The 11,394-nt window shown below is 51.0% G+C and overlaps 1 protein-coding gene across 9 annotated transcripts; it reads right to left on the reverse strand.

The window, feature by feature from the left end:
- Nucleotides 1–62: 62 nt before the first annotated feature.
- On the reverse strand, nucleotides 63–7,839 carry LOC106865228 (GDNF-inducible zinc finger protein 1-like). Of its 9 annotated transcripts, XM_088160820.1 has the most exons (9): nucleotides 7,738–7,839; nucleotides 7,407–7,566; nucleotides 6,873–6,957; nucleotides 4,965–5,864; nucleotides 3,524–4,384; nucleotides 2,622–2,716; nucleotides 2,005–2,172; nucleotides 1,349–1,506; nucleotides 63–627 (listed from the first exon to the last, which is right to left on the reverse strand). In XM_088160820.1, exons 4-9 carry the CDS (start codon nucleotides 5,861–5,863, stop codon nucleotides 373–375), a joined length of 2,436 nt encoding a protein of 811 aa, XP_088016946.1. In that variant the 5' UTR covers nucleotide 5,864; nucleotides 6,873–6,957; nucleotides 7,407–7,566; nucleotides 7,738–7,839; the 3' UTR covers nucleotides 63–372. The 9 variants fall into 9 exon arrangements, with proteins under 9 accessions (XP_088016946.1, XP_014750641.2, XP_088016942.1 ...); XM_014895155.2 differs by lacking the exon at nucleotides 6,873–6,957; XM_088160816.1 differs by having other exon boundaries at nucleotides 4,965–6,957.
- Nucleotides 7,840–11,394: the final 3,555 nt, after the last annotated feature.

Raw genomic sequence — 11,394 nt, forward strand, 5'->3', positions numbered from 1 at the left:
CGGCATTCCCAAATTCCCGGCGTTTTCCCCAGGGAAATCTGGGCCAGTGAAGGAGGGACGGGCAGGGCGGCACTGACAGCTTTATTTAAGGAGGCCTTGAGGATTTACAGCGCGCTGTGTTTGTATAAACGCACCCCCCCCCCCCCCCCACCCCCGCTCTGCCCATTCCCAATGGGATGCTCCCACAGCTTTGGGAGAAAAAAACCTCTGGAGAGATGGCAAACATTTCAGCGGAGTAAACACCCTCGTGAGGAATTACCCCTTTAGCACCTGCAGGGCAGCTCCCGAGGCAGGTGGACGATTCCCTGAGCTCCAAAGGGCAATTCCCACCACTGGGCCTCAAACCGCCCATTTTTGGGGCTCAGACGGATTTTACAAGTACAAGACGGAGGGGTCAGTGTCCCCGGTGTCCCCAAGGCCAGGTGTCACTTGTGCTGCTGCTCCTGCAGCTGCTGCTTTAGCACCTTCAGGTTTATGGAGCTTCCCGTGGCCAAGGGACCAAATTTCTGGCACGGGATCTCTTCCCGGCTGCGCCTCCGCTAAAGTCTCGATTTTGGACCAGTTGTGGTCTTTTTTTTGGGTGAGGTCGATCAAGAAGCTTCTCCAGTGAGCATTCCGGTCATGGATCTGGGGGGAGGAGACAAAAAAAAAAAAAAAAAAAAAAAAAAAGGGAGTGGGACAGGAAAACAAGTTAGATCTGATTCTGAACTGCCAAGTATTTCACTTCATCCAGAGCTAAATCCAACAATTTTGGGATAACTCCAGGATCCAAGTCTCAGCTCAAACACAAACAAGGCTCTTTTGCCAACTGTGTGCTGAATTCCTGGCTGTGCTGCCGTGGAACGCTTCCAAAATCAGCTGGAATTTCAGCACACAGGCAAAACACTGACTTGGAGCTGGAAGGGAACCTCCTGTTCTGCCTCCGCTGTCACTTCCAGGACCTGGAGGTCTCTGAGAAGAGCCGAGCTCAGCGTTTTCCAGCGGAATGCTGGAAATCCCTGTTAATGTGCGGCACGAGGGCTGGAATGAAGGTTAAAGCATCAGAGACCCTGCAGTTAACTCATAAAAATCCTAAAATCACGTTTTTCATGGAATCTTCCGGGAGAAGATCTCGGAGCTGATGGCCATCAGGAAGTGCCGTGTCCAGCCACTTCCAGCCATGTTCCCCCCGCCTTGGATTGGGAAATAACCGGACTGGGGGAGGAAAACCTCACACAAACCTCAGGGACAGATTTAGAGGATGGCGCTGCCCTGAAACCCACCCCTAGCACTGTCCCCTCCCAAAGGCTGGAAATTCCCGCTGCCGGGGTGGCGCTGAGGGGCGGGAAGCTCCCGTGGGATGTCCTACCGCCACGTGCCGGCGCAGGGTGGACATGTCGGTGAAGGTCCTGTCGCAGGCGCGGCACTTGTAGGGCTTCTCGCCGGTGTGGATGCGCTGGTGGCGCCGCAGCGCTCCCTGCTGCGTGAAGGCCTTCCCACACTGCTCGCAGAAATAGGGACGGGTCTCTGGGAATAACAATCCCAGCAAGTGTGGGCTTAGCAGAGAGCAGCAGGCTAAGAGCCTTTTCCCTGGAAGTGCCCAAGGAAACGCTTGGAACAACCTGGGAGAGTGGAGGGTGTCCTTGGCAGGGGATAATCCCTAAAGTCCCTTCAAATCCCAACCATTCTGTGATAATTACTTCCCACCACCATGCTCTGCCCCAAATTCCTTCAGCTGCACAATCCAGGCCTCCGTTTTTTGACACAACACTCCCATGAGCCAGGGTCAGGACGAGCCCTGCATCCCAACGTAATTCCCGTCCCTGGAAGGCCTGGACGTGGCACCCTGCGCTCTGGGCTGGTGACAAGGTGGGGATTGGGCACAGCTTGGATTCGATGGCCTTGGAGCTCTTTTCCAACCCCGATCATTCCAGGACCCCCTAATTCACCAACGGGCTGAAACGTCCCCATCCACACTGGGGAGCGCCACAAGGCCACCGTTCCTTTTCCCAGCCCTGGAATTACCTGCATGGACGTTGCTGTGCTGGGCCAGGGAGGCTCTGAGGCCGAAGGTTTTCCCACAAACCTCGCACCTGTAGGGTTTGGCTCCCAGGTGACAGCGCTTGTGGCACTTGAGGTACTCGTTGGTGGCAAAGTGCTTCCCACACACATCACACCTGAAGAGCCGCTCTCCTGAGGGAACAGAAACCGGGCATCAGGAATTCTCCCAGGGGAATTTGGTCCTTCTGCAAATCACAGAGCTCAGGCTGGAAAAGACCTCCAAGGTCATCGAGTCCAACCTGTGCCTGATCCCCACCTTGGCAACCAGTGCCACATCCAGTTGTCCCCTGGGATTCCATCCCATTCCAATGCCTGATAATCCTTTCCATGAAGGAATTCTTCCTGATACCCAAGCTGAACCTCCCCTGAACCACCACTTGAGGACAGTCCTATCCCTTGCTCCTTGGAAGCAGAGCCCAAATTTTCCCTGGCTCTTGACAGGGAATTGTGGAAAGCAACAAAGTCCCTCCAGACCCTCCTTTTCTCCAGGCTAAAAGTCCTTCTACCCCTATGAATTCCTTCCTGGTACTTGGATACTCCTGGATGAATTACCAAAAAAAATAAAAATATTTAATTCCCACCTGTGTGTGTCCTTTTGTGGCCGGTCAGTTTTCCTTTGTCGGCAAAGGAAGCGCCGCAGTCCTCACAAATGTAGGGCTTCTCCCCAGTGTGGGATCTAATGGGGACAAAACACCAATGATTAGTAATTAATTAGGTCTTGGTCCCTAAAAGACTGGATTTGAAACGATGTTTTTGGGTTTTAGATGTGGTGGGAAAAGGAAATTCTGCCCCCTCAGAAAACTGAGTGTTTCCAGGTACAGGTGCTATGCTCTGGGAGTAAAATTCCCATTTAAAGTTTACCTTTTAAAACCGAAAATTCCCATTTAAAATTTACCTTTTCCTCAATTTCAGGCCCCACAAAATCCACCTTTTTTTCCCAGACAGCTGAGAGCATGGGAAAGGAGAAAGAAGGGAAAATGACAGAGAATCAGAAAAATCTGAGCCTAATGTTTGGTCTTAACTTATTCCAACTCAGACAGGATGACGTCCAAAGTCATTCCTGATTTTGAGCTGTCAGGACAAAGTATTATCATGGAGAAAGATGGGAAATTCCATGGGATGATTCACCCTCTCCTGGGAGAGGACACATCCAGCACAGACACCACCAGGGAGCAACTCATCCCGTCAAGCTCGGGCTGAGCGGCACGGATTTGGAGTTGCACACGGAGATGAAATCCCATGGCAATTCCTTGCTCCAAGAGCGAGCGCGGCACAGGATCTCCAGGATCCCTGACTCACTCTTCATCACTGAGGGGCAACGTGGGATTTGAGAGCCTGTCTCCATGACAGATATTCCTTGCGAGTTCGGACAGGGCATCCATGTCGAAATCCCGACCGCGGGAGACGCGGCGCGGAGCCAAAGCCTTTGCGCAAGGGAATTAATCACGCTGCACGCGAGATCCTGGCGTTCCTGGGGTCTGACCTGGTGTGGATCTTGAGCTGGGAAGGCTGAGCAAACCGGGAGGGGCACACGCCGCACTCGTAGGGCTTCTCTCCGGTGTGGGTGCGCATGTGGAACACCAGCGCCGTGCGCGAGCTCAGCATCTTGCCGCACACGGAGCACAGCGGCCGCTTGGCCCTGCCCTCGTGCTTCCGCACGGAGTGGGTCCTCACGTCCCGCTTCCTCTTGAAGGTGGCCTGGCAGAGGCCGCAGGAGAACCTCCTCTCCTCGCTGTGCACGCAGGCGCGGTGCTCCTTGCAGCTGGTGTAGCTGGCGAAGGCCTTGCTGCACACCTCGCAGCGGTACGCCTTGCCCGGCAGGCTCTGGTGCACGTCCCGGCAGTGATCCACGTATTTTTTCCGGGAAACAAACTGCTCCTGGCACTTGTCGCAGTGGATCACGTAGATGGATTTCTTGTTGGCCCCACTTTTACCGGCCTTCTTTAGTTTGAACCCTGGTTCAGGCTCTTTGCTGTCCTTCTCCGTTGAGGCTTCATCCTCCTCCTCCTCCTCCTCAGAACATTCCTCGTTGTCCCTGCTTCCTGCCACTTCCGAGTATCCTGTGTCATAGCCTCCCTGCTCCTCGCCCTTTACACTCATTCCACCTCCATCTTCATTCCCTCCTTCAGCTTCCTGGAATTCCTCTTGTTCCTTGCTCCTTTCTGCTTCGGCAACAGATGAATTCCTGGCATCTTCCTCATACCCCGAGGTTTCCGGTGTCCCATCCCAAGTCTCTCCGTCGGGATTTTTGTCACGGCTCGTGGAGTTTGGGCCGTGTGTGGGTGGAACCACCATCCAATAGACAGGCAGGAGTTTCCTTTCTTGCCCGGACTCATGGATTTTCCTGTTAAAAACGGAGCACAACTTCAATTAAGTTCGACTGAAACTCATTAATTGTTTAATTGTTTCAATTCAGGCCTTGGGGGGAGAGTCCTTTCCTTTGAATTGATCCTTGCACCCTTTAAGAAATTCCCAGCGTGTTCGGAAAGCCTGCAAGTAAGGAGAGTTTGGGAAGAGTTGGACCAGATAATTAAAGGCACTTAAAATGCCTCAGTTCATTAAGATCTACATTTTTCACCTGATCAGGAATGTAGGATGGACTTTTCCTCCCAGGCCGTGAAATTAAGGAAACAGAGGTTAAATGCCCAGACAGAGATACGCAAAATTCCGATTTAAAACCCCGAATCTGAGGATTCCAAAGAAATCTGGTTGCACAAGCCCCCCTTAATCCAATGGGAAATTCTCTAAGTTCCCCATCTGGGAGACCCCCAATCCAGTCGTCCGCACTGCGAGGCCAAGAGAAAAATCCCGATTTCAACAACGCTTCGAGTGAGATCCAAGGAATTCTGGAGCTGAGGCAGGGAGGACTGTGGGAATGATTTATCCCGGAATCCCCAGGAAGCGCATTCCCAGGAACGCCGTACCTGAGGTGGGAGGTGTAGGCAGCCCTGTGGGCGAAGCTGGCGGGGCAGCGCTGGCAGCGGTAGGGCCTGTCCCCGGTGTGTGTCCGGACGTGCAGGGCCAGGCCACACTTGGAGCTGATGGCCTTGTCACAGTAGGGACACGCCTGGGATTCCCGCTTCCCCTCCTGCCCCCTTCCGTCCTTGGTTTCCAGGCTGCCGATATCCACACCCGGTCTGCTCGGGGAATGCGCCTTGTTGCACTTGGGCGGCTTTGCCGGCCTGGATTTTGGGGCTGGAAAAGCCGTGGCCTCCTGCTCCAGGCCTCCTGCTTGGCCTCCAACGAGCTCATAGCCCGGCAGCAGCTCCTTGTGTTTCTGCCTATCCCAAAGTTTCCTCTGCATGGGAATCGCCACGATCTGCGAAGAGCTCCTGGGGTTCTCCTCTTGCTGGATGCGAGGCCACTGCGATCCCCCATTTTCGCCCCTCTGCCCTTTCAGGTGGAGGCTCAAATCCAAGCCCTTCCTGCCCTCCGCCTTCACTTCTTCACAGATGTCCAGCAGATCCTTGCATTCCAGCCTCTCCGCGATTTCCTTCATCCGCTGGAGCTTTCCCGCCTCGATCTCCACCTCGGCCGTGTACACGAACTCCAGGAAGGAGGTGAACTCCTCGGTGTAGATGTCCTGCAGGGTCACCGTGCACTTTTGGGCGTCCAGCATCTCCTGGTGCAGGAAAAGCCCCTTGAAGTAGTTGCTGGAAGCTGCCAGGACGGCTTTGTGAGCCAGGAATTCCTCCTGGATTCCCAGGTGTTGGGTGAGGACCGTCACGTCGCAGAGGTGCCCGAGCCGGTACAGGGAATGCAGAGCCCTCAGGAGGTTGGGAGCAGCAACCTTGGACTTCATCAGGATTTTCTTCTTCTCCATCCTGCCGGAGGAAACAGAGAAACGTTGGAACTGTTTTTCCTATCTTTCCGTTCCAAGTACGGCAGGGAAAGCCCAGTGGAATTCCGCGCCCTAATTCCTTGTTCACCCTGCACAGGTGGAACCGCTGAGGTTGGAAGAGACGCCCAAGCTTTGATGGATCACCACCACTTGGAACTAAACCATCTCCCAGGGGCAGGAAATTGAGGGAATATGGGCACAGCGAGCGTTGCCTAAATTCTGCTGGAAAAGGATTGCTCTCATCCAGATTCCTTCTGGGCAATTCCCACAGCCAGCAGGGATCTCTGCAACGCTCCCAACCCAACATCTGCCCACTATTCCCATGTGGAACGGGAACCCCAGCCCACTGGAAGCAGTGCAGATCCGGAGGTTCAGCTCCAAAACCCACAGGAGCTTCCAGCCCATCTCCGTGTTTCCCAGCAGGAAATCCTGGTGTGTGTGCAGGGCTCAGAGGAATCGATGGCAGCAGCTCGTGCTAATTTTCTGCCGCTCCTTTGCGAGATTCCCATCTCCGATAAGATCCCGATCCGCGCTCCCCTGGGAGCTCCTCTAACACCAGGATCTGACACGGAGCCCGATGGGAGAGATAAATTCCAAGATCATCTCCGAGCTCGTCTGCTTCTGGATTAAACCCCCCAGTAACTGAAGCATCTCTCCACAAATCCATCAGCTTCAGGTTTTTTCCCTTCAGGAAAAAAAACCCGAGATTTGTATTTTCTGTTCCCATTTGGAAGCTGATCTTTAGTTTTCCAAAGTGTTGCCAAATCCTTAAGTCCCCAAAACACTCACTCCAAGGATTTAAACGAATTTAAATTCCTCCCTATTTCATGAGTTTGTTTGTAACTTCTTTCCAGCTTTTTCCCCGGCAATTTGGGAATAAATACTTCAAAAAATGTGCACATGTGTGCAAGATTTGCAGAAAGCAAAATTAATCCAAGAGATTGTTTGCAAAGACACTTTAATTGCATCAGAATTGATGGAAAACTCAAACCGTGTTTCAATTCAATTACGGAGCTCCTGATGAGGAATTGGAATCAGTGCAGCTGGAATCGGTACAACTGGAACTGGTACAACTCCTTTAAAAAATAATAATAATAATAAAATTATTTTTAAAATAAATAAAACTGAATCTCCGAGAAAATACTTATATTTGTATATTTTTATCATCTCCATTTACCTGCTGGACAAACTTCTATTTTATCCAGCTGGAAAATTTATGTCAATTTATGCTCCAGAGCATCCCTATTTATCGTTCAGTATCAATCTCCATTTCCCACCCTCCCCAATCTCCATTTATCCTCCAGGAAATGATGCTCCAGAAAAATCTCAATTTGTACTCCAGAAAAAAAAAAAAAAATTAAAAAAAAAATTTAAAATTCTCCTTTGATGCTCTGGAGAATTTCCATTTTCCCTCCAGCAAACTGCTGGCCAAATTCCTCCAAAAGTCCTAAAGTTTGGGGGTTTTTTGGGTTTTTTTAAAATGTTTTGAAACACAGAGCACTTGATTTCTCCCTACCCACGTTACCTTCGGGACACCCCTGGAAAGGCTCCTCCCCCGAGGAACGCTCAGCATCCTCGGGATGAAAATCTGGGAATGTCCCCGCGCCGTGCTGCTCCTTGTGCCATCAAGGCGTCATCTTCTGGATTTTGAAAATTTGGATCCGCGCTCAGATACTTGGGAAGCGCTGCGGGGAAAAGCAGAGAAACATGGACGGAAACATGAGAGGGGGCAATCACCTGCAGATCCCTCCGGGCGGGATCGCTCCGGCCGCTGCCGGGGAATGATTCCCGGCTGTCCCGGGGAATGATTCCCGGCTGTCCCGGGCTCCATCCCGAGGATTCCTGCCCGTCCTCACCCCACCGCGGGTTCCCGCCCGAGAGCGCCATGGAGGCCGCGGCCTCAGCGCCTCATCCCCCCCTCAGCGCCGCCGCCATTTTCACTGTGGGCAGGGCGTTCCCTCACAGCTGTGAAAGGAGGAAAAAAAAAAACAAAAAAAACACTTTAAAACCCTCAATCCCCACCTTAAATCCACGCTGATCAGCGGGAAAAAAAAAAAAAATATTAAATCGATCCGTTTTGGAGATAATTTGTTTTCACGCTTTCAATAATAATAATTAAAAAAAAAAAAAACAGGTGGGTTTTCTCCGGGGAAGTGACTTCGGTGATGCGTGTCCTCGGGGGCTTTAATATCGCCCCGTTTGCTCCTCAGCCTCTCCCAGTGTGGATACTGGGATATCTGTGAAGATATTGGGATATCTGTGTGGATACTGGGATATCTGTGTGGATACTGGGATATCCATGTGGATACTGGGATATCCGTGTGGATACTGGGATATCTGTATGGATATTGGGATATCCATGTGGATACTGGGATATCCGTGTGGATACTGGGATATCCATGTGGATACTGGGATATCCGTGTGGATACTGGGATATCTGTATGGATATTGGGATATCCATGTGGATACTGGGATATCCGTGTGGATACTGGGATATCCGTGTGGATACTGGGATATCCATGTGGATACTGGGATATCCATGAGAATATTGGGATATCCATGTGGATACTGGGATATCTGTGAAGATACTGGGATATCCGTGTGGATACTGGGATATCCGTGTGGATACTGGGATATCCGTGTGGATACTGGGATATCCATGTGGATACTGGGATATCTGTATGGATACTGGGATATCCATGTGGATACTGGGATATCCATGTGGATACTGGGATATCTGTATGGATAATGGGATATCCGTGTGGATACTGGGATATCTGTGTGGATACTGGGATATCCGTGTGGATACTGGGATATCTGTATGGATACTGGGATATCCATGTGGATACTGGGATATCCACTGTAGATACTGGGATATCCATGAGGATATTGGGATATCCATGTGGATACTGGGATATCTGTGAAGATACTGGGATATCCGTGTGGATACTGGGATATCCATGTGGATACTGGGATATCTGTATGGATACTGGGATATCCATGTGGATACTGGGATATCCATGTGAATACTGGGATATCCACTGTAGATACTGGGATATCCATGAGGATATTGGGATATCCATTAGGATACTGGGATATCCGTGAGGATACTGGGATATCTGTGATATCCAAGATAAATTCCTCCTTTGTAGCATTTTTTCCTCCCCACTTATGCGCAGGTTTCAAAATCTTCAGATTTTAACAGCTTGGAAAAATGTTGGGTGACTGTAATTCCGAGGAAAGGCAAAATAAATTCCTTCATAAAAATAATAAGTCAGGAAAGGCAGACATCTGTGTTATCCGTGTTTTCAATCCTGATTATTTTGTTTGTAGCCAGGGAACGTTTCTATTGTGCAGACGCTGCTCTTGGAGTGGGAAGAATGAGCAGCAATATGAGCGATCCATGTTGAAAATGTCAGGATAATATTCCTATATCTTCTCACGAGGGAATGGTGTTTGCTTTTCCTTTGCTGGAAAACTGACGTGCTCGGCAGCTCTCACCCTGAGGAGATGGGAAGCTCCCGGCCAATTTAGTCAGAATTCCACGAGGATGGAGGGAATTTCTGCGTACACTGCTGGGCTGTATCCGTGTGTCCATCCCAGGAGGGATTTTCCCAAGGCCGGATTTCACTCTGCTCTTTTTGTTTCTCGGGAGATTCACTCCATTCTCCAAATATTCCGGGTGCTCAGATGCACTTGAGGGACTCCCTGCAACCCATGGAATTCTCCATGTCTCTCCTGTGGGGGGAGAGAAGGGAGAGCATCATAGCTGCTCTTTCCCAATCTCTAATTTTGGGATTTCAGCAGGAGGGATGATACATGTGGGAGGAGGCAGCTGTGGGAGATGCCAATCCTGGGTGTCTCGTGGTGGGTGAAGCATTCCAGGCTCTGGGATGGCGAAATAAAACAAGCTATTAAACCGAAACAGCAAAATCCAGGCAAGAATCGGAGCCTGGGAACTCCGATTTTTATCTGAACACTTCCCTTGGTAGGGAGTGGAGAAATACCTCGGGCTTTGATCGTGGTGACTAAAACCGGGAAAAGGGGGAAAACTGGGAGTTTCCAAAGCAAAGCAAGGGATGGAAATGTCCCCAAATCCCAGGTTCCGTCCCCCTGGAGCAGAGTGGGAAGCGGCGCTGGGGGGTTGGCGATTTTGGCTTTTCCCAGCAAAGCTGGGGGATGTTTTGGAGCCCCTCAAGGAAACATCCTGGCGTGTTTTCCCTGGATGGATATCCCTTCCTTACAGCTCCACCAGAGGATGCTGCAGACTTCGGAAAGAGCAGCCCGGGCTGTGGCTCTGCTCATCCCTTTAATCCAGAGGAATCCCATCATGGATATCAACCGTGGTACTGCAGACAGAGCTGCCTAAAGCCTTTTCCTGAAAAAGGACAGAGCTTTCAGCATGGGCTAAAATTGCAAATTCCAGGGAAAATCCTGATGGGAAGCACAGAACAGCCCTTGCTCCGTGTGTCAGCACCGAGCTCTGCTTATCCTCCTGTCCTGTTCTCCATAGGAAATTTTGGCACGGGATCGTTCTACAAATCGGACATCCCACGGATTCTCCCCCTCACGTTCAGTCTCAGGGAGCAGGAGTTCTGGATATCCCGGCAGAATGCTTCCAAGATCCCGGTGTCACTTGAAAAACACGGGAATTGAGGGCAGTCCCTGTGTGTTTTGTCTGGAAAAGGAGATTTTAGAATCCTAAAAAAGCAGCAAATTTAATTCCCATCAAGGTTCTGGTGGGAAAAACCTGGGCACCAGAGCAAACCGAGAGGGAATAGGAGAAGGCCTTTAAGATCATCAAGTCCAGACATCAAATTCCAAGGTCATGGAATGGTTTGTGTTGGAAGGGACGTGAAAGATGATCCAGTCCCACTCCCTTCCACTATGCCAGGGTGCTCCAAGCTGGCCTTGGACACTTCCAGGGATGGAGCAGCCCCAGCTTCTCTGGGAAACCTGTGCCAGGGCCTCCCCACCCTCACAGAGAAGGATTTCTTCCGAAAATCCCATCTATCCCTGCCCTCTGGCAGTGGGAAACCATTCCCTCTTGTCCCATCATTCCAGGCCCATGGAAATAACCTCTCTCCATGTTTCTTGTAGCTCCTTCGGGTCCTGGAATGCCGCACTTGGGTCATCCCAAAGCTTCTCTTCTCCAGGCTGAACATTTGGAGCCCTGGAAAACCAATTTTACGGATCAAAGGCGACAAATGAATTAAATAAAATGTAATGAAAGCAAAAATAAATAACGAATCAGCTAAAAGCCCTTTTCACCCCTCTGTGCTCCCTGGGGTCACGAGGCCAACACTTGGGATGCCAGCTCCATGTTCCTGACGTGGGGACACATCCAGGAGCCACTGGAAAGGCTCCCACCGAGGTCAAGACCCCAAATTTGGGAAGGTTTCTCCGGAACGAGCTCGGAGTCAGCTCAGCATCCCCCCGGAGCCAAGGATTTTGGCTCTGGGCTGCGAATTCCGGACGTTCCCTCTCGTTTTTCCTGGGAACTCATTCCTGTG

Source organism: Sturnus vulgaris, chromosome 3 (genome assembly GCF_052056855.1).
Source record: "Sturnus vulgaris isolate bStuVul1 chromosome 3, bStuVul1.hap1, whole genome shotgun sequence".
Classification (NCBI taxonomy): domain Eukaryota; kingdom Metazoa; phylum Chordata; class Aves; order Passeriformes; family Sturnidae; genus Sturnus; species Sturnus vulgaris.

Coding starts and splice junctions, on each gene's coding strand:
- LOC106865228 (XM_014895155.2), bottom strand. CDS start 5,863: ATGGAGAAGAAGAAAATCCTGATGAAGTCCAAGGTTGCTGCTCCCAAC. Junction 1,507..2,004: donor GCACAGCAACGTCCATGCAG/GTAATTCCAGGG, acceptor TGTTATTCCCAG/AGACCCGTCCCTATTTCTGC. Junction 628..1,348: donor CCCTGCGCCGGCACGTGGCG/GTAGGACATCCC, acceptor TCCTCCCCCCAG/ATCCATGACCGGAATGCTCA.